Source organism: Vanessa cardui, chromosome 12, assembly GCF_905220365.1.
Source record: "Vanessa cardui chromosome 12, ilVanCard2.1, whole genome shotgun sequence".
Classification (NCBI taxonomy): Eukaryota; Metazoa; Arthropoda; class Insecta; order Lepidoptera; family Nymphalidae; genus Vanessa; species Vanessa cardui.
The window spans coordinates 14,057,043-14,079,244 of NC_061134.1; the positions used below are offsets into that span (position 1 = coordinate 14,057,043).

Genomic DNA, 22,202 nt, shown 5'->3' on the forward strand with positions numbered 1-22,202 from the left:
TCTCTGCGATCCTTAATATTCTAATCGGCCGAGCTGGTTATATTAACTATATTTATGCTACTAAAGATCAACAACAACAACAACAACAACAACAACAGCCTGTAAATTCCCACTGCTGGGCTAAAGGCCTCCTCTCCCTTTGAGGAGAAGGTTTGGAACATATTCCACCACGCTGTTCCAATGCGGGTTGGTGGAATACATATGTGGCGGAATTTCTTTGAAATTTGTCAAATGCAGGTTTCCTCACGATGTTTTCCTTCACCGCTGAGCACGAGATGAATTATAAAGACAAATTAAGCACATGAATCAGGGGTGCTTGCCTGGGTTTGAACCCGCAATCATCGGTTACGATGCACGCGGGCCACCACTGGGCCATCTCGACACTAAAGATCAGACCAACAAAAATACAGTTGTACTGAACAATATGACATACATTACACTTATCTCAATGAAAGTAGCTAAAGCACTTTTGTTATGGAAAATCAGAATACCAGTACCACATATGCCCAGACCCAAGACAACATAGAAAACGATCGAACCCGGGACCTCAGAGTGGCGTACCCATGAAAACCGATGTACACACTACACGACTACGGAGGTCGTCAATGTGAGGTATTGAGAAACTCCTCCTATTTTTGAAGTCGATTAAAAAAAGATGCAACAGCAATAATGGTTAGATTAAAATACGTTTGCGTATATTCAAATTTCCGGACAGTATTTATTTGTTAATTGCCCAATGGTGTAAGGGCTGAATAAAGTAGCACGATCAATTCTGACCCTTGGGGCTATTGTCATCACCAGTCCTAAGACAAGTCTTAAACTTAATTGGAGTAGTACATACGAATATTGGCAATTCCTTAAAATCTGCTTTTCAAACCGGTGGTAGCTTGACTTTTAATTCACTGATGCATGACCCTTCAAAAGTGCTTTAATAATACTACTTGAATAAAGAATATTTTGATTTCATAATTCATTGGAGAATCACAATATTGCAAGGGCATTGGAAGAATGAGGATTCAATAGCAAAATATTTTTATTTTTGTATTATTTTGTTGTTGAATTTCAGAATCCCAATTTGAGCTATAACCGAAAAATATTTTTAAAACAACAAAATTCATGTAATGATTGGTGCGAAATGAATAAAACAAACAATAGCCTTTGGAAAACAAAACAAAGAATCGTAAAATGTACATGAAAATGGAACAAACAAAGAACGACTCGTCAATATGAGTCCGCGCCGAATTGATGAAGAGCGGCGATTGATGACGTCACGGGAACAACTGGCAGCTACCAAATATTGTTCATCAATCGTTAGAGGAATTGTGTTTTATTTACTCGAGGAAATTCCAGTTCAAGTGTACTTTATGGAAAACTGTAAAATGTATGAAATTATGGAAAAGAAAAATAAGTAAAAAATAAAGTTGAATAAGTATGTAACTGTCCACTGTCGGACAGAAGTCTCTCCTTTTAAGAGCTCCTTATTCAAGCAGCATACTGTAATGCTATTTAAAGCGAACTTCCTTAGTAGATGAACTACAGATAAACAAAAATTAAGCACATGACAGCTCAGTCGGGGTTCTCATGATATTATTTTTATTTATAGTTACTTCTTACTTCAGACTTCCGTCGACCCCTTTTTAGGATTTCGTAGCCAAATGGCAAAAAACGGAAACCTTATGGATTCGTCATATCTGTCTATCCATCCGTCCGTATGTCACAGCCTGTTCCTAAATGATACTATTGAAAATTTGTTAGTAGATGGTAAAAACTTTTCGGGACTCATCACAAGATATGATTGTATTTGTCTTTTTATAGAAATTGCTTTTTTTATTCTTTTAGTTCTTATAGTGTTGTTTTTTAATAGTCATTAGTTAATGTTTAATTTGCGTTTGTATTGTGTTTTCGTATTTTTATTTATTATTATTGCAGTATATGTTGGTCACGAACGAACTTATTGTTATTATTGTTATCCTTACTCTGTCAAACGCATTAAGATTTTCAGATAGAAGTAGAAAATAAAAAGAAAGGTATAAAAAGAACTGACACTCAAAAAAAAATAACTCAATCCATACATGCGGAGTTCGCGAGACATAATTCTAAAGTCGTAAAACGTGTGACCGTCCAACCTTCAATACAATTACAGTAATAATGAAATTAACTATGCAAAAGGACATAACATCGTAGTGCCCAAGGTTGGTGGCACATTGACGATGTAAGGAAAAGTTAATATTTCTTACAGCGTCATTGTCTATGGGTGATGGTGACCACATACCATCAGGTGGCCCATATGCTCGTCCGCCAAACTATACCCTAAAAAAAAAACAATATTGTAATGTCCGACTTTGCAATCAAATAAAAGATTATATATCTTTTATTTGATTGCAAAGTCGGATTATAACCAATATTTGGTGGTCCGAGAGCTACATATGCATGAAGCCAGCTCGACTGTTAACTCTATTCATAACACATTATTTTCATAACAAAACAATGAATGTGTTAACATTATTAATTAAATTCGACAGTGTATCTCAAGTGTCAGTGAGTTGTTTTATTGGAAAACATGATAAGTATGCGCACCACCTTGGTGTCCGAAAATCCACAACAGCGCGATTTCTTAGACGTTTTCTGCTTCGCACAACCACTTTGTGGAACCAGATTTCGCTGCGATTTTTCCGAACCGATACGACATCCTTCCAGAAAAGAGCGTACTTCTTCCTTAAAGGCCGGCAACGCACCTGCAATCCCCCTGGTGTTGCATATGTCCATGGGAGGTGGTAGTCACTTTCCATAAGGTGAGCCTCCTGCTCGTTTGCCACCTATGTCATAAAAATATAAAAAAATATTCGTTTTAATGTAGATTTAAGCGAGATGTCCCAGTAGGAATTTACATTTTCACATTTACATATTAATTAAAGAATAATAATTTAAAGCTTACCATTAGCGTATTCAGAAAGAATTACTTTGAATATAACTGACCTATAAGTCAGTAGTATAACAAAAAAAATGCTTTAATACGTACTACCTAAACCGTTCTGTTAAAGTCAAGCACCACCACTAAATATATGTGCTTAGTTTGTGTTTATAATTCATCTTGGCTCGGCGGTGAAGGTAAACATCATGAGGAAACCTGCATGTGTCTAATTTCATTGAAATTCTGCCACATGTGCATTCCACCAAACCGCATTAGAACAGCGTGGTGGAATATGTTCCAAGCCCTCTCCTTAATGGAAGAGGAGGCCACTAGCCCAGCTGAACGAATTACTTTGAATACAAGAGTATAACAAAAAAAATGCTTTATTTCGATCTACCGAAACCGTTCTGTTTAAGTCAATCACCTGTATATATGTTACATTTCCTAGACATTGCATACAATTTCTACATTTCATACATTTCCAGTACCATATATATTAATTCTTAACACATACCAAAGTCTACCTGTGTCTATTTTTTCAGTTAATCTAAATCCGAGCACATATACAACAACAACAGCAACAACCTGTAAATTCCCACTGCTGGGCTAAAGGCCTCCTCTCCCTTTGAGGAGAAGGTTTGGAACTTATTCCACCACGCTGTTCCAATGCGGGTTGGTGGAATACACATGTTGCAGAATTTCTATGAAATTTATCACATGCAGGTTTCCTCACGATGTTTTCCTTCACCGCTGAGCACGAGATGAATTATAAAGACAAATTAAGCACATGAATCAGCGGTGCTTGCCTGGATTTGAACCCGCAATCATCGGTTAAGATGCACGCGTTCTAACCACTGGGCCATCTCGACTCACACATATACGTCTGGATAAATCTGACTTCTGTAAATCCACTCTAGTATAAGTGGTTAAAATAAATTAGGACACTGCGTTTATATGTATATACTCGTAATGCGGATTTTTGGTTCTAGTATTACATGCAGTAACGGTAAATGCTAATTTTATTAATGCTAAAATATGCAGTAAACTTTAATAAGGCGCTTCACGCAACATTTGAAGAGGAATTATACTGTATAACTACATGTTTCATACTGCGGCTTATATTCGCTCCTGTGTATCAAATATACACTTAAATTGTTAGCAACAGTTGATGCTTTTCAAAACATGAAATATTTAGCAGCAAATTTTTTATAAAACTATTGGGTCAACTTTTTTATGGAATAGGTTGGCGGACGAGCATATGGGCCACCTGATGGTAAGTGGTCACCATCACCCATAGACAACGAAGCTGTAAGTAAATTAAATTGTTCCTTACATCGTCAATGTGCCACCAACCTTGGGAACTAAGATGTTATGTCCCTTGTGCCTGTAGTTAAACTGGCTCACCCACCCTTCAAACCGGAACACAACACTATACTGAGTACTGTTATTTGGCGGTAGAATAATTGATGAGTGGGTGGTACCTACCCAGACGGGCTTGCACAAAGCCCTACCACCAGTGAAAGATCAGTTTCTATAGTTCTTTATGTGAGCATTTAAAAATATTTTTTTTTTATTTAGCGCCTACTCAAGATATCTTTAAAATGGGAAATAGCTACCATTATTTTTTAAAGAAAAAACACTATCCCAAATTACCACCCATTTATATACCTAAAAAATATGTCTGTGCATGCTTGACTAATTTCTGGCTGTACAACACTAATTGAACGTATAGTGTGATATACGTGTGCTCCATAAAAGTTATACAAAACATCATTTAAAGTTAAAATGTATACAATTTCATAATAACAAAGCAATTTTACTGTCGTATTAAAAAAGGCTCATAAAAACACTTTTGAATTGTCCTGTTACAGAATTAAATTACGTTAACGGAAAGTGGATTCCACCGAGGAAAAGCAACAAGAAACTCAGAAGTTACTCTTTTATTGTATATCCTGCCTAGAAATCAACAAATAGTAAGACCACGCTTTTTTATTTTTAATATAATCTTGTATTGAGTAATTTTTCAATATTTTTGATAAAAGCTTCAATATTTAAAATTTAGCTTCAAAATTTAGTAGGCCAAGTAAATAAGAAGAAACAAAAACCGTAACCCAGAAAGATTGTATCAACTTTGTGAAGTCAAAAACTAGGCATTTATTAAATTACTTTTCTTACCTGTAGATACAAGGGAAAGGGAAAATTCTTATAGGAAATTTGGCTGCTCTTTGAAGTAATCGATCTCAAAACAATATTTAAAAGTAAATAGTAAATAGTAAGTAAGCAGATGAATTAAATATATCAGCTATAAATAATAAACCTCTAAAATTGCGATTGGAACCGTATTAGTACTCAGATTTTCAAATTTTGTCCAAGATTGGAAAATTACAGCATGGAAAATATTAAATGAAGTTTAGGTCTAAAAATACTAGCTACATCTAAGTTGGCTGGAAGAAATCTGTTACAGAGGTAATCTTGCTTTTGTGAAGCAATTTTTTGTGTGTCTTAATAATTTTAAAGATTATTTTAATGACAAGTACTCTAAAAAAATCCAAGACAACGAATTGAATCTAATAACACCTGAATGAGAAATAGTGCCAGACCAAGGCCAAAAATTAAACACTGCCAACTTCCAAAATCTAGGTTCTTTAGAGAAATATGCGACAGAAAAACTCAATAACTCTCAAATATATTGCTTAAGGTAATTCAATCGTCACTCAGATGTCATCAATGCCTCGTTTCATATTAAAGAATTTTAATGATACATTTTTATACGAGCAAAAATAAGGAAAATGCTCTCTGTCACTTGATCTTAGTAGCATAAGTATTTAATATAGCATTAATTAAATAACAAAAGTATAGTACGACACGAATCAAATGTAGCATCGACAAATTCAATAAAACCGATTACTGCCGATTTAAACAACCAATAGAAATAGCTCCCTGTAGCGCCATTAAACCCGAGAAAGCAAGTGCATGTAAATCGACGTGTCAAATTGACGAATTAGCTCATAGGATATTATAAGTTATTACGTTTGTGTAAAGATCATAGTTATATAAGAATTAAATATTGATAATATGTGATAGCGTACTTAATTCGGATGTGATCGGTTTTACGAATTTTGCCGATGCTACATCTAAGTTGTGTATGTGTATACTTCTGATGACAAAATGATAGACCTTCGCGATCATTTCGTTTTATATCACCATGAATTATCTAAGTGTGCAAGTGGGCCATGACATACAAACGTTTGACAATTTCCTTATCGCATATGTAAACGGCATTTGGGCTGCAGTCTTATGTTTGCGGATATATGAGTAATTTATTTTAATATTTAAGTCTACTCTATAAGCTTACATTGAAAATATGTTAGGATTATAAATGGACGGGTCATTTATTTTGTATATCTCGATCTCATATATTACCTACCTCATAAAAGCTTATTAAACTTAGATTATATAAGCTTATTAGCTTTTTATATATTTTGAACTTTGCCGTTTCGTAAATTCAAATCGTTTATACAAAATACATTGGTAAAAAAGGCATATTATGCGATACAAGATTTTGCAGATGATAAAAAAGCGTGGAGTTAATACCTGTTGACTTCGAAGCAGGATATATTAAATAAACCTTTAAGTATTAGCCATATAATCCGTTTATTATTCATTTACTAAGTAAAATTAAAAAACAACATCATTTTCGTATGAGATTAACATTTATTAGGTACTAATCAAAAAGCCAATATTTCGCTCTTTTTAAGAAAGCTTTCATTTCTTCACGATCGGTGGATTGTGGATTGTGGATTGCGTTGGATCCCGAAGCTACAGAGAAGGGCGCGGGGGTAACTTTAAAGGCGCCGAAATAAAGCTTATATAAGTTTTGTCACCGTCTGTGAGACACCCACGTAAGTACTTAAGATTAAATAATTGTACTCACTAACATGACTTTTTATTTTTTAAAAAGAGTAACGAATGAAATGACGATTTATAAGTGCTTGTTAATACATACTTAAATAAAGTTTATTTTAATTTTGATTTTTTTTGAGATACATTGTAATTAAATTGCATTTAAAGAATACGAGGATGTTAAAAAAACTCTGAAATCCCCTGAGAATCAGACAAATTTTAACAAAACTGGCTGTCCAAAACAGTAGTATTTCAATATCGACGATTCAAAAACGCTTCATTGTGAATTTTACTAGAAAAAATTTATTTATTTATTTATTTATTTATTTATTTCACACACAAGTTTATGTTTACATTATTAAATGCCAGCCCTGAATTCCAAACTAGCTTTCGCTGTGTTTTGGAAGTCAGTTCCTTCCCAGATTTTAGGTTACAAATTGTTTCTTATTATAAAAGTAAAAGTAAATGGAAAATTAAAAAAAAAACATAATAATAATAATAACAATCAAATCACAAATAAAAAAAAATTATTTACCAAACTAAGTAGTGAATTAAAATGATAAAGGTTAATATTATGTGGGCACGCGTGTGTGTGTAAGTGTGTGTCTGTATATGTGTATTTATGTATGATGTTGCGTGCTATGAGTGTGTATTTAGTAATATGTGTATATATGCAACAATTATTTGTGATTTATGTCAGCTCTTGAAATAACAATAGTCTTAATTCAACAACTGCTCAGTTTCCTTAAAATCAAAATTCGTAAGCCATTCTTTAATTACTTTTTTAAATTGAAAGTTAGACAAGTTCTTTGTTTTATATTCAGTATTAAGTTTGTTATATAGCCTAGGTGCTAGTGAACTATAACAACGTTGTGCAAATTTACTTTTGACTTTAGGAACCGGACAGATATCTCTTCTTTTGTTATTTGGCTTTATTTGTGGTATGTGGGTCTTATGATACCTACGAAGACATTGATATATAAATAGCTTGCGAACAGATAAAACTTCGGCTTTTTTGTAAAGTAATTGTGATGGATATCTAAACGGTAAGTTGAATAAAATCTTTAATACAGCTCGATGCGCCCTCTCTAGTTCAATGAAATGAGTCTTAACAACGGATCCCCATGAACAGATACAATAATTAATAATACATTCAGCTAATGCTTGATAAATTTGAATGAGGAGTTTAGTATTATCTATAATTCTTAGTTCTCTAAAAATATAAATAAGTTTTCTTAATCTTTTACTAACTGCTACAACATGTTTTTTCCAATTGATCCTATCATCAATAATTACACCTAAATATTTTATGTCAGTTACTCTTTCCAATGCTGGACAATTACCACAATAAACAGTGTTATTGGTGCCCGGGCCACGATTGCAAGGATAAATATGCATACGTATTATAAGATCTTTTGGCGATGTAGCATTGGTCTTGCTGAAGCACAAATACTTTGTTTTACTGATATTGAGGGTCAGCAAGCTATCTTCGAGCCAGGCCATAACGGTACAAAGACCATTTTCCACAATTTGATGAACATTCTCCCAACTAGAGCCATGGAACAAAATAACTGTGTCATCAGCAAACATCTGTACTTCAGCTCTTTGCATTTTGAGTCTACAAAGCTGATTGATATAAATCAAGAAAAGCGTAGGCCCTAGGGTGCTGCCTTGCGGTACACCGTAATATACAGGAGCAAAATTGCTAAGGTGGTTACCTATTCTTACACATTGCCTACGGTCTTTAAGATAATCCTTGAACCACATTAGTGCATGTCCACGAATGCCACTGCTCTCCAGACGAGCAAGTAGTATTGGAATAGATACAGTGTCAAATGCTTTCTGCAAGTCGAGGAAAACTCCAACACATTTTTCACCGTTATCTAAAAGAGCCGTGACACGTGTTGTTAGCTGAAGAACGGCATCTTCAGTGGATCGATTTGTACGAAACCCATACTGATTATTCCCCAGAATATTATTGTGTTCTAGGAATTTTTTTAGCCTATTATTAGTAACTTTTTCTATTATTTTTGACAATACACTCAAGAGGGAAATAGGTCTATAGTTTGTAGGAAATTTTTTATCGCCTGACTTAAAGACAGGGCAGACAATAGCATTTTTAAAAATTTCTGGGAAGCTACCTTCCTCATAGCTAAGATTAATTAAATAAGCGATAGGTTTGGAAAGAAGGTTACTAAATTTTTTTACAATAGAAATTGATATTTTGTCAATACCAGGTGCAGTGTTTGTTTTAAGACTACATATGACCCTATTCACCTCGAATGAATCGGTGGGATATAGTGTTAAAGAATTACAAGGAGAATCAATCGATATTGTTTTTTTAGACAGGTATTTTTCACTAGTGTTAAGCTTGTGAAGAGTTTCATTTGCAAGTGCAGGACCGATTGAAGTAAAGAACTTATTTACTTCGTCCAGTGATTCAGTAGCAGTAGGTTTTATATTTAGCAAATCAGTAGGAGATGTATTAAATTTTTTAATATTACATAACTCCTTTATAATATTCCAAGTCTGTATCATATTACCTCTATTTTTTTCTAATTTATCCCTGTAGTATTTCCTTTTTAATCCCTTTAAAATTTTCCGTAATAGATTTCTGTACGCAATATACTTATGTTTTGTTTCCTCGTTACTCGTATTTTTTTTAGCCCTTTTATGCATCTTGTCCCGCTTTTTTATAGCTTTAATTACACCCACTGTTAGCCAAGGTTTGAGCGGTAGTATACGTTTGGGAATTTTCTGCACTACAGTGTTACTGTCAATAATGTTTACTAATTTATTAGTGAGTATATTAGCTGCAGTATTAATATCTTTGGTTGAGTACAAATCATTCCAATTCTCCATATTCAAATATTTTTCGATGTTATCCATATTAACATTTAGTTTATGTAAATTTATGGGAGCTTTAGAAATGACAGTACTCTTGAAAATATTTAGTAATATGGGACAGTGGTCAGTCAATTCATCAAATACAAATGTTTGAACTTGTGACACAGTTTTAACCATAAAGTGGTCTAGGCATGATTTTATTCTAGTTGGACATTGTATGCCTTGCTTTAGGCCATATGTCGCCATTAGGTTTAAATACATTACTGTGTTCGCATTCAAATTTACCGCCATAGTGTCGAAGTTCAAATCTCCAGTCAAAATTATATTACCGTGAGGCCTACACGTGTTTAGAATACTATCTAAAGAGCTCAAATAATTATATGCGTTTTTATAGCACGGCGGGCGATAAGTGCATACAATAACTGTGTCCCCTGCTAATTTAACAACTACACAATTGCCATCAAGACAATTGGGTTCATAAGATGAAGCCTCTAGTGCCTCACGAACGTATACAACCACTCCGTCGTTTTGGTTTAAGCTATTATATGATCTATACGTATTATAACCGCTTATGTCAGGTGGCGAATAATTTTCATTTAGCCAGCACTCAGTTAGCACAATTACATCTATTAATGTATTAAACTTCATAAGGAACATAAGAAAAATATCGAAATTGGAATTAATGCTACGAATGTTTAGTGTTAATATAAGTAAAGAGTTATCTCCACGTTGTGAACTTGTTATTATTTGGAGACATTCCGACGGATCACGCATTCTACTACATTTAATATTCTCAGATTCAATTTCATTGATAATATCTGAGTTTAACGCATTGAATTTTTAAAATAAATACAACAATGTTACAGTATAATACACAAAAGAGATACTATAACACAGAAAGAACAAAAGAAATATAAATATATAGCACACCGAATTAAAAGAGGGTATTCTAAAATTTTTTGCAAGCGAGCGTTTTAAACATATCAGTTGTTGTTTAGACTTAATTTTAATAATGATCAGTATTTTTTGTAGTACTGTTGGTATAGTTAATCGGTTAGAATTTCTAGCTATATACATTCCAAAGATATAGGTGTTAGGAATAGTTATGCAATATTTCTTAATAAAATTAATACTTACATAATCGTTGCATATTATTTGAACGCATATGATTCGTATTTCACTTTTTATAGACACTTGTCGTGTGTGTGTTAAATGTATAACTATTATGATAATATTAAATATAAACTGTTTGTGTTTATGTAAATAGGAAAAATAAAATATAAGGATTAGTAGTATACAAACAAAAGCTTTAGATTGGTAGGCAAAAATACTTAAAATTAATAATAAAGGACTAATAAATGTATAAAAAGTAGATCGAGTATCGCACTGTTTCCATAGTCATTTCTTAAGGGAGTCGATGTCCGCTTCGCTGTTTATACGAATGGCGGTCCCGCCGTCTGCTTGCCGAAGGTATACATTCCCGTGGCTCGTCCAGCAGTACCGATAACTATGTGTTCCGGCGAAGTCCCGCGCTAAGAAAAATAATCGTTTCGTTTTGGCAGTAAGATTTTCGGAAATATAGACAGGTTTCGGAGGCCCGCTGATTCCTAAGTTTTCTGTAGTAATTTGATTATTCTGTTTTCTGTATTTTTTTAAAGAGTGAATAATTTCTTCTTTTTTCGATGCTGTCGTAAATTCAACTATTATAGGCTTCGTTGTCTGTGTTTTATTCTTTTTCTGGAGTCTAAAGATACTTCTTATTTCACTTTGATTAATCATAACATTCAATGTTTGCCCGATGGTAGTAACAATTTCATGTAAATCAGTTTTGTTTTCTGTTTGAGCTTGTGGTACATTTCTTAGCTCAATACTAGAAGACCTCGCGCTTTTTTCTAGAATATCAACTCTTTCCTCTAGCATATTTATATAGTTTCTATTGGCCTTTTTTTCACATTCTAATTTTTCAACCTTTTCTCTCATGTCATCATATTTGCTGGACAAGAATTCCAGTGATTTACATAACTCTAAGTTTTGTTCCTTTATTTCACTCATAGTAGCGGCCATTATGTTTAATTTTTCGGCCGTATCAGTTTTGTTTTTTAATAAGATTTCCTCCATAGATGTAAACTGTAAACTATTACTCGATAACACACTTTTTATATCTTCCATAAACTTCTTAAGGTTCTCATTATCATCCTCCCGTTTTCTTTTAAACCGGCTCAGTATATTTACATTTGAAAGGTCTGGTTCGGAGTCATATGTAGATGGCGGAGTACGCGTCAAAGACATAGTGTACTAGGGTACCAGGTGCACACAATAATCTACAGGAGTTATTTCTTTCTTATTTTTTTAAAAACTTAGAGGTCTCATCTATTGGTCGACGATCGATGAAATTGAACAATATTGCTGTCCGGCCAGTATTGCTTGACCCGCCCTTAATGACGTACGATGTTTGAGACGGATGTATACTGCGAATATATTTTTGTGTACGATAGGCGGCTTTTGTTTGTGTGTAATGAACACTACTTCTACCGATAACGCGTCGCGCACTTATTTGCTGCACTTACTTATGCACTCCTAGTAGTTTATCTGTATTATTTAGTACTGTTTTTTAAATTTTTAATTTTAATTTTAAAAAGGTCAATTTAACAAGAAACACGTCTTCACTCTTCTGAAGCACGGAGGGAAGGGGAATTGATTTGATTTGTTTTTTATTATTGCTATCTTTATTACATGCGGTTGTAATTTCGCAATTAAAAAAACAAACGTGGAAGTGTTATAGTTTTACAGACAGCTTTCTATAGAGACGAAGTCAAAATTAAACAAATACGTTTAATTTAAAAAAAAAATGTTTCACGAGTAGGACCGTAATAAAAAAAAGAAAATTACTTTGAAGCTTAGATGTTAACTAAACTTAAGTAAAGGGAAGCGAGATCAAAGGACTAATGACCTCATCCTGGTGACCATAAAATGTAATTTAAAATGGGTGGTATCAAAAATTTTGTGAAAGACCAATATTATTAGTAATCGATGTTTATGGATGTACTGAACACGGATTGACTTGCAACCGAAAAATTAATGATTTTAATATTTGAATCGTGAATTCAAAATGTATCTTCTTGTCTCCACTATCCTGGAGATTAGCCGGCTGGGCTTAAATTGCGCATGAAATATGTTAGATTTGGAACTGATTCAGACAAATTTTCACTGAATGACTTTTATCCCAAAAAGAGATGAACCTACGGGTCCAGTATATACGTTAGGACTTTCATATGCTAATTGCATATTAAAGGCGAAAAGAAAAACAGACAAAATCGATCGAAAGATTTGGTCAATACCGATGTACCTAAATAATTTTCACGTTATACACTTTTTATTAAAACATTTCTCAAACTAGTATTTCTTTAGTCATTTGATAAAAAGTCCGAATGTATTTTTATATGTGAGGCAAACGTCACACCATAGCAAGTGTTCAAATAAATGTTATCAATAGAACATTAGTATAAAGGAAGGTCAAAATAAAAAAGAACTTAAACTTTTTACTGGAACTCCAACATAAGGCATTTAGTTCAACAAAAAACATAAATTATTCTGAAAAACGACAAAGTAGCTTTTAGTACTTAAAATATGCTATGAACCGAATTACCACCTAGTAAAAACGAGTCAGTGTAACTACAGGCAAAAGGGACATAACATATTAGTTCACAACTTTGGTGACGCGTTGGGGACGCGTTGGTGATATAAGAAACAGCTTATATTTTCCATCAGGTTAAAACTGTACAAGATACTAGCTGTTACCCGCGAATTTGCTCGCGTTGAATATGAATATATTTACAAATTAACTAAAAAAATACTTTGATGATTGGTATTCAAAGAGATCTATCTTTTTTGTTTCTAAAAAAGCAGCCTATATCCTCTCGTAGACTCTAGAATATTTGTGCACCAAATTTAATTTAAATTGGTCCTTTAACTTTGACGTAAAATCTAGACCGACACAGACTTACTTTCGCATTTATAATATAAGTATAGGTAGTTTATTACGTATAAAAAATAATTCGAATAGTTTTGCGACATAAATTTCCTCGAGATGAAGATTATAATAGGTATCATAAAAAGTATGATATTGAAAAGAGAACTAAGTTTTGATCACGAGTAATATCCAAGAGAGGACTTCCAACGCTACGAAATTGTCTCTGAATAAATTCCTGACCCATTCGTCAGCGCCTTTCTTTATTATCTCTCGACGTGAAAACCAAAAGGTAGGTTATGGATTCAATTACACGAAATGTCTGCAGTTTGACAGCAAGTCTGAAATAATATTAAATCTATAAATTGACCTCGATGGAGGATGGTCTGTGAAAGCAGACTAATAATTCAAACCAAATTAAAATATATTTTATTCAAGTTGGCCGAAAGAAGCATTTTTTAACCAATTACAAAAATGTTTATTACCTTTTTTTATGGAATAGGTTGGCTGACGAGCATATGGGCCACCTGATGGTAAGTAGTCACCATCACCCATAGACAATGACGCTGTAAGAAATATTAACTATTCCTTACATCGTCAATGCGCCACTAACCTTGGGAACTAAGATGCTATGTCCCTTGTGCCTGTAGCTACACTGATTCACTCACCCTTCAAACCGGAACACAACAATACTGCGTACTATTGTTTAGCGGTAGAATATCTGATAAGTGGATGGCACCTACCCAGGTGGACTTGGGTCCACCACCGGCGCGGCTTGTTACTACATTATATAATACGAAATTGAATTTTAAGTATGTTAATATTGTATATTTAATTTTACTTTGGTGAATTTTAATAATATTTTGATCGTTTTGTAATAATACTACTCACATAACATTAATTTATGTCACTATATTAATTTACCAATATATTATTTATACATACATATATTATTTATCCGCTAAATGGATATAATTATATCTTTTTACCGCCCAACCTCGAATCTAGTTTATTACTGCCCGTTCAAAATCAACCGCCGCCAGGCAGTACCAGCTCGCCACACCACACAATACGGTGTCGATAACAGAATCAATAATCATACTAATAAATGTTATTTCAATTAAAAAACGTATTTAAAAATTAAAACCGCACTGAATATTATTATTGACAACATGACAATTGTTATTCATTTGTATATGTTGAATTAGACTTAGCTCCTTGTATGGTAAATTCATAGATCGTACTGTTAGCAAAATCACATTTATGATAGTCATTTGACTATTTTGAAGTATTACCAAATTTTTACGCGAGAGGGCGCCAGTTTCTAAGGCTTATTGGCAGCACGGGACAGTGGGCATTCGAACGTGGCTGGGTCGACTGGTAAGACCTAGGAGCTTTGTTTGAAAATTATTGTACTTATTATAGTCAAAGATTAAGTGAATACATCTTTTTACATCTACAAGTCTTGTGTCATTTTCTAACATCTTAGTGGATATATACGGTAAAGTGTAATAGTACCTATATATTAATGAGTCGAAAAGTTGATTATTAAGCTTAAGATAATTACGCAATTTTTTATGCATATTAATTTGTTTTGAAATAGTGTTTTGTTTGAAGTCTTTTTTCAAAATCAAAATCAAAATAAATTTTAATCAAGTAGGCTTTTACAAGCACTTTTGAATCGTCATTTTACAATTAAGTCGAGCTACCATCGGTTCGGAAAGTAGATTCTACCGAGAAGAACCGGCGAGGAACTCAGTAGTTACACTTTTTTAACATTAAAAAATACAAAGTCAAGTTAGTCAAATATAATTATTTAAATTAATATATCCTGCTTGGAAATTAACAGGTATTATCGTTATATTCCTGGACTATAACAATCGTAAAACTATCAACGGTATAGAATGTATACTCTACCGAAAATTACTTTGACCATTTGCAAACATTTAAATACAAAGTTATAGCAATTAAAAATTATATTACAATCGACCATTCAATAAACATTTAAAAAGTTTATCGACATTGATTAACCAAGCTTCAGTTATTATCAAACCCTTAAGCAACTGACAGTCACAAATTTGTTACCACCGTGACGACCTAAGTTGGATGCCTCCTTCCCTTTACTACGTCTCAGATGACGTCACTTCCTTGCACGTCACTCAGTTTTCGTTCTACAATAATATATAATACGTCATATATGAAAGTTAACAAGTTTTAATTGTATAAGTAGCCATATCTTTTCATATGTATATTTTCTTTGTTCTCCCCAAAGTGCTATATGTACCACTGTCTCAATTTGAAATTTTGTTTAAAAAAGAAAGTATTTTTTTTTATTTATACTCTTAAACGCTGTTATGTAATTCAAAGTTTTTTGTCATATTTTTTACCTCTAGGTCTTGAATTATGGATAGGCGTAAGGAAAAATAAATTTCTGGATGATGTCGAAGTGAACGAAGATGCTTGTGGTAAATTTCTTATCTTATATTGAGAGAAGAAACAGTTTTCTTTTATCTTTTCATTTTAGTATTTGGACGCCTTATAAATTACGTTAGCCAGAACGAAAATTCTGGAATGTATCTATGAAAAAGAAGAAGTTAAAATGATTATGAGTGAATTTTTGTGTACATGATTGTACAGGCTTTTTGGTATGTTCTGAAAATAGTTGAATTTAAGAGAAAATAATTAGTTTTCCAGATAATCGAAGTCTTGCTAAGTAACATTAGTAATCTTTGATTTGTGTTCCCGATATATGAATATTTAGTAACGTATAGTATCAGAATGAAAATGTTCTACATATGGGCTTCGACTTTTCCCCTTAAGAAGAAATTTTGGGCTATAGAGCCCATCACTTTCAGATTTATTTTCTTTGCTTGTTATGTGCACATGTACAAAGTGTATCCGGCAGATGCAGGTTTCCCAGTTCACCATCAAATAATACATTAATTACACGACTCAAATGAGTGGTTTGTACATCCTTGCTTGAAGCTATACAACTGTGACGCTTAACCGGTTTTTTTAAACCCTCGCGTTTAATTGGGTCGTCTGAAAGAAAGAACTAATTAGTTATAAGACCGTCTTTGTACAGTCAGAGTAAGAAAACCTTCGTCAGTTTACAAATTCATTCCATTATCAAATCTTAAACTCTTAGTAACTTTTGAATCTAAACATGAAATCATTGCGACGTAATACGTCATTCTCGATCGGTAAACAGATTCGATAATGAGCAGAGATGGCCCAGTGGTTAGAACGCGTGCATCTTAACCGATGATTGCGGGTTCAAACCCAGGCAAGCACCGCTGATTCATGTGCTTAATTTGTCTTTATAATTCATCTCGTGCTCAGCGGTGAAGGAAAACATCGTGAGGAAACCTGCATGTGATAAATTTCATAGAAATTCTGCCACATGTGTATTCCACCAACCCGCATTGGAACAGCGTGGTGGAATATGGAGAGGCCTCCTCTCCTCAAAGGGAGAGGAGGCCTTTAGCCCAGCAGTGGGAATTTACAGGCTGTTGTTGTTTGTTGAAACAGATTATCCTTTATACTGAGCACACGAAAATAGTTCATAAGGTGACGAACTTTTTCTTACTGACCTGACTGTACTAGACATTGATGAATAGTACTCCTAAGCATTTGTTGTGTGCAATACGAAGACAAGTTTACAGTAATAATGTTTCCAATGAAGAAATTTATAATATCACATATGGCGTCACGTTTACACGCGTCCAACATACAGCGTTTGAACTTTACGTTCTCAATATTATCGCTACGTATACAATTTACAGCTCGTATAAAGTGTAAAGGGGAGTGCAATATAGAAGTCAGGCTGTTATCGAGGCCAGTATGGTTACTAGTCCTCTGGGACTCAGCCAGGCCGTAACGAGCCTAATTGAGTTGAGATGCGTAGCTTATCCATTGAAGTTTAATGCAAGGCTATAAATGTTATTACATGGACGTTATTTCATTACTTATTTATTAGCAGTTTAAATTTTTGTAAAAAGTAAATTAATTTTTCTTCCAGGAGAATAATAATGTACCAAGAAATTTGTTATAGTAAATTAGTTATTCTAAACTTAAACGGAATAAAATTCTACTAATTTTGTTCGACCACTAAAATTGTTTAGATAGATTTGCAAGAAATTTGGAATATAATTGACTTACGAGTATATCCTCCTTTAACATACATCTAAAACTTGCCGAAAATACAGATTATAATTTATCGTGTTTGGGTGCGCATGCGTAAGTGAATGATATCTATAATACACTATGAGTCCAGATAACTTACTAAAAATAACACGTGGTTTAGTTTTCGAGGAGGCCCAGGGGTTAGAACGCATGCATCTTAACCGTCGCTGAATATTTATTTAGTTAATTTATGTTTATAATTCATTTCGTGCTCGGCGGTGAAGGAAAACATCTCGAGATTTCATAGAAATTCTGTCATATGTGTATTCCACCAATCCGTATTGGAACAGCGCGGTGGAATAAATTGCAAACCTTCTCCCCAAAAGGTGAGGAGGCCTTAGCCCAACAGTGGGAAATTTACAAACTGTCGTTGTTGTACTATTTTTGTTTACAATAGTAAATATAAACACAGGAGTATATGACAACCCATTTGAGAAGTAGTCATGTTTTTTAATAAATCTATCGTTTTATAATTGACCAACATAAGCTGAACCACGCTTATGACAAATCGAAACATCAAGAGCGGTCTAGTTTATTCTGGCCTTTTCTACTAATGACTTCCTCGTAAACTTTGAACCTATAACTATATACTATAAATATTTCCTTCAACAACAAACAATATCATTGTTCGCTTTAAATAATACCAAGATCTGCTACTGATCGCCTTCTGGAAGTAAAATACAGACATAACGAATTTAAATAATAGATCTTTTGTATCAAAAAGTTTTTTTTTTTTTTTTATCGTATAGGTTGGCGGACGAGCATATGGGCCGCCTGATGGTAAGTGGTCACCATTACACATAGACAATGACGCTGTAAGAAATATTAACTATTCCTTAAAACGTCAATGCTCCACTAACCTTGAGAAATAAGATATTATGACCCCTGTGCCTGTAGTTACACTGGCTCACTCACCCTTAAAACCGGAACACTACAATACTGAGTACTGTTGTTTGGCGGTAGAATAACTAATGAGTGGGTGGTACCTACCCAGACAGGCTTGCACAAAGCCCTACCACCAGGGAAAATAGATCCACTGATTGCTGACTGACATGTTTCTTTTAAAGACAAATTAAGTTTGATTAATTAAGCAGATGCTGGATAACTGGAAGGTTTTAGAAAACTCATTGTTAAAGAAGAAGTACGAAATAGTAGTATTCTTATCATGTAGTACTTTTATCCAATGAACTAACTTTTTATATTTTTGTTCACTGTTCTCTTTTTGAATTTTCGTTGTAACTGAACTGGCAAACCGAAATAACCTTAAAATCTCTAAATAAACCTGTTATAGGGAATTATAATTGTTTGTGATTAATTTTGAAAGAGAACTTTGTGTTCTTACTTACGTCAAAAACCAAAAAGTTTTTATAATTGCAAAAAAAAAATAATGCAGTTTATTTCTCACTTGCTAATCAAGACAATCCACAATTTGGAAATATGCAATGAAATACGGAGGCAGGTGGTGCATAAGTGGTAAACTGAAACAGTATGGATCTATCCACTAAGAAATTGCACAGTTGATAATAATTAACGAGTGACGTTAAATGTAAAATACTATCAGACTAAACTACGAATGTAGTTATAATATACTTTTTTTATGGTATAGGTTGCGGACGAGCACATGGGCCACCTCATTGTAAGTGGTCACCATCAACCATGGACAATGACGCTGTAAGAAATATTAACTATTCCTTACATCGTCAATGTGCCACCAACCTTGGGAACTGAGATGTTATGACCCTTGTGCCTGTAGTTACACTGGCTCACTCACCCTTCAAACCGGAACACAACAATACTGAGTACTGTTATTTGGCGGAAGAATAACTGGTGAGTACCTATCCAGACGGGCTTGCACAAAGCCCTACCACCTGTAAGTGGTACTTTACTATTCGAATTCTTAGATAAATTTACTACATTTAATAATTACGTAATAACATCGAAATAAATTAATAATAGAGGAAGGATAAAGACTCAATATCAAAGAGTGTCTCAAAATATTTATTATATCCCAAATGCAAATAGAGTGATCAAAAAATATTTGTTAACCAAAAATATTCATGTAATGATTGGTGCGAAATGAATATAACAAACAATAGCCTTTGGAAAACAAAACAAAGAATCGTAAAATGTACATGAAAATGGAACAAACAAAGAACGACTCGTCAATATGAGTCCGCGCCGAATTGATGAAGAGCGGCGATTGATGACGTCACGGGAACAACTGGCAGCTACCAAATATTGTTCATCGATCGTTAGAGGAATTGTGTTTTATTTACTCGAGGAAGTTTCAGTTAAAGCGGAGTTCATGGAAAACTGTGTAATGGATGAATTTGGAAATTAGAAATGGTAAAGACTGTGCCTATATACTCGTATTATGTTATTAATATAAGCAAATAGCACACCTTTTTTTTTTTGTTGACGCAGGGTAAATCTTCATAGATAGCCGAACTCCTGGGGGGGGGAGGCCGGGTTATGTGAGATTGTACTCACTAAAACCCCCTGCGATGGCCGCCTCAGCACGGAAAACGGAGAGGCTACGGGATCCTTTGCAGCACGTCCGCGGCATCTCCCGTGCGTTGCTCCGCTCGTAGCTGGCGGAGCCCTTCTCAGGAGGGCGAAGATGGTCTCGCCCTCCCCGCACCCCTCGCTGGTGCGTAAACCGGCAGTCCGGGGCCATACCGGCCTGCGGTCCTCCTCTCGGCCGTATGAAAACGAATGCGTGAGACCCCCATCTCACACACCCACGGCCGGAGGGATTGCCCTATTTATTCCGCCCCGGGCACTGGGGCTTGGAGGCCGTGAGGCGACCCGCAGGTCGCCTCCGCCGGGCAGGATCGGCCCTCTCTCGAGCCCGCCCCACAGTCTCCTTCTGGACCATGACGGTCTCACAGAAGTTGACTACGGCCTCCCACGCCGATTCCCTGCGTAGCATCGCCGACACGACTGCTCGCAGGGAGAGATTTCGCCCGATTTGCTGGACCAAGACTTGCCTTTCCGCGGTCCACGCGGGACACGCCTCTAGCGTGTGTTGTGCATCGTCTTGGTCCGCCCCGCAGTGGTGGCAAACCGCCGTCGCCTCGAGTCCGATCCTACACAGGTACTCTCCAAAGCAACCGTGACCGGTCAGCACCTGTGTAAGTCGGAAGGTGACTCGTCGCTTCCACCGCATCCAGGCCTCGAAGGCTGGCGGGATCGCACTCACGACTCACTCGCGTTTATGCGCGTACCGATCTCCGCGGAGACGGGCGTACCACGTCGTGTGTGCCCTTCTTTGCTCCTGCCGCCTGAGCGCTTCGAGAACGCTGGCAGGGTAGGACGCACTTCCGCCGCCGCCGACGGAGGGCACGAGTCTGGTCGTAGACCCTCGCATCCCTCTCCGCCAGGATGTACAACGGTGGAAAACACGCCAGAAGGGTCGCCGCCTCGAAGGATATCGTGCGATATCCCCGCACCATGCGGATGGCCACTCTCCGCTGCAGACTCAGGATCTTAGTCTTGCAGCGGCGGGAAATACCACACCTAGAAACAGATCGATATTCGATATGCAACATACATAGGTACTAGTTAATAAATCATTGTGTTCTGTAGTCAGTCTCCATTCAAGCTTCGCATTGTAATATCGTCGCATTAATTAAATACTGTCATATTATAATACTGCAATACATATGTACATCTATACTGTATTGTCTTTCATTTCGTCGACAACAAATAAGAAACCGGTAAAAGACTATATCTACGAGTATAACAACGGTCACTGCTCTCTCATCGAAAGATTATGAACTCATGATATTTTCTCAATGCAGGATAATATAGCAGATGTATTATACAAACTGGAAAGTTGACGTGTTTTTTCTAGATTTTTTTTTAGGTTTTTGTTTCTAGATTTTATATGCTTTATATGCTTTTATATACTTCTCCACAGTATTTTGTATCTGAACCTTTTTTATAAACGACTTGAAAAAGGAGTAGGTTATCCATTTGACTGTATATGTTTCAGTCCATTTTACTTAGGAGAACACTTAAAAAAATATTTTGAATACGCAATTATTTTTGTTACTTATTAGTGCATATTAATTTGTGTTGTATTGTTTGAAGTCCTTTTTTTTTTTGTAAAAATTTTTGTTTATCATGTAAAATTATTGTATTACCTACCTCATGTGGCTTTCTTACATTCTGATTATTAACAGAATTAATAAAATGTGTTTTTAATTGTATTGCAATTAAAGCTGTTTAGAGCTGAAATTGCTCAGTGGTTAGAACGCGTCTATCTTAACCGATGATTTTGGGTTTAAATCCAGGCAAGCATCTTTATATAATATATGTATGTGCTTAATTTCTGTTTATAATTGCGTGCACGGCGGTGAAGGACAACAATGTGAAGAAATCTGC

General features: G+C 35.0%; 1 protein-coding gene across 1 annotated transcript; it reads right to left on the reverse strand.

Annotated features, from left to right (window-relative positions):
* Positions 1-20,574: 20,574 nt before the first annotated feature.
* On the reverse strand, positions 20,575-21,970 carry LOC124534200. The gene is made up of 3 exons (XM_047109909.1): positions 21,966-21,970; positions 21,041-21,332; positions 20,575-20,943 (listed from the first exon to the last, which is right to left on the reverse strand). Exons 1-3 carry the CDS (start codon positions 21,968-21,970, stop codon positions 20,575-20,577), a joined length of 666 nt encoding a protein of 221 aa, XP_046965865.1.
* Between the last annotated feature and the right edge of the window lie 232 nt (positions 21,971-22,202).

Bases quoted from the DNA above. Each gene is read 5' to 3' on its own strand.
- LOC124534200 (XM_047109909.1), bottom strand. The intron at 20,944-21,040 runs GTACGCGCATAA...CGACTTACACAG, and splicing joins GCCCGTCTCCGCGGAGATCG to GTGCTGACCGGTCACGGTTG.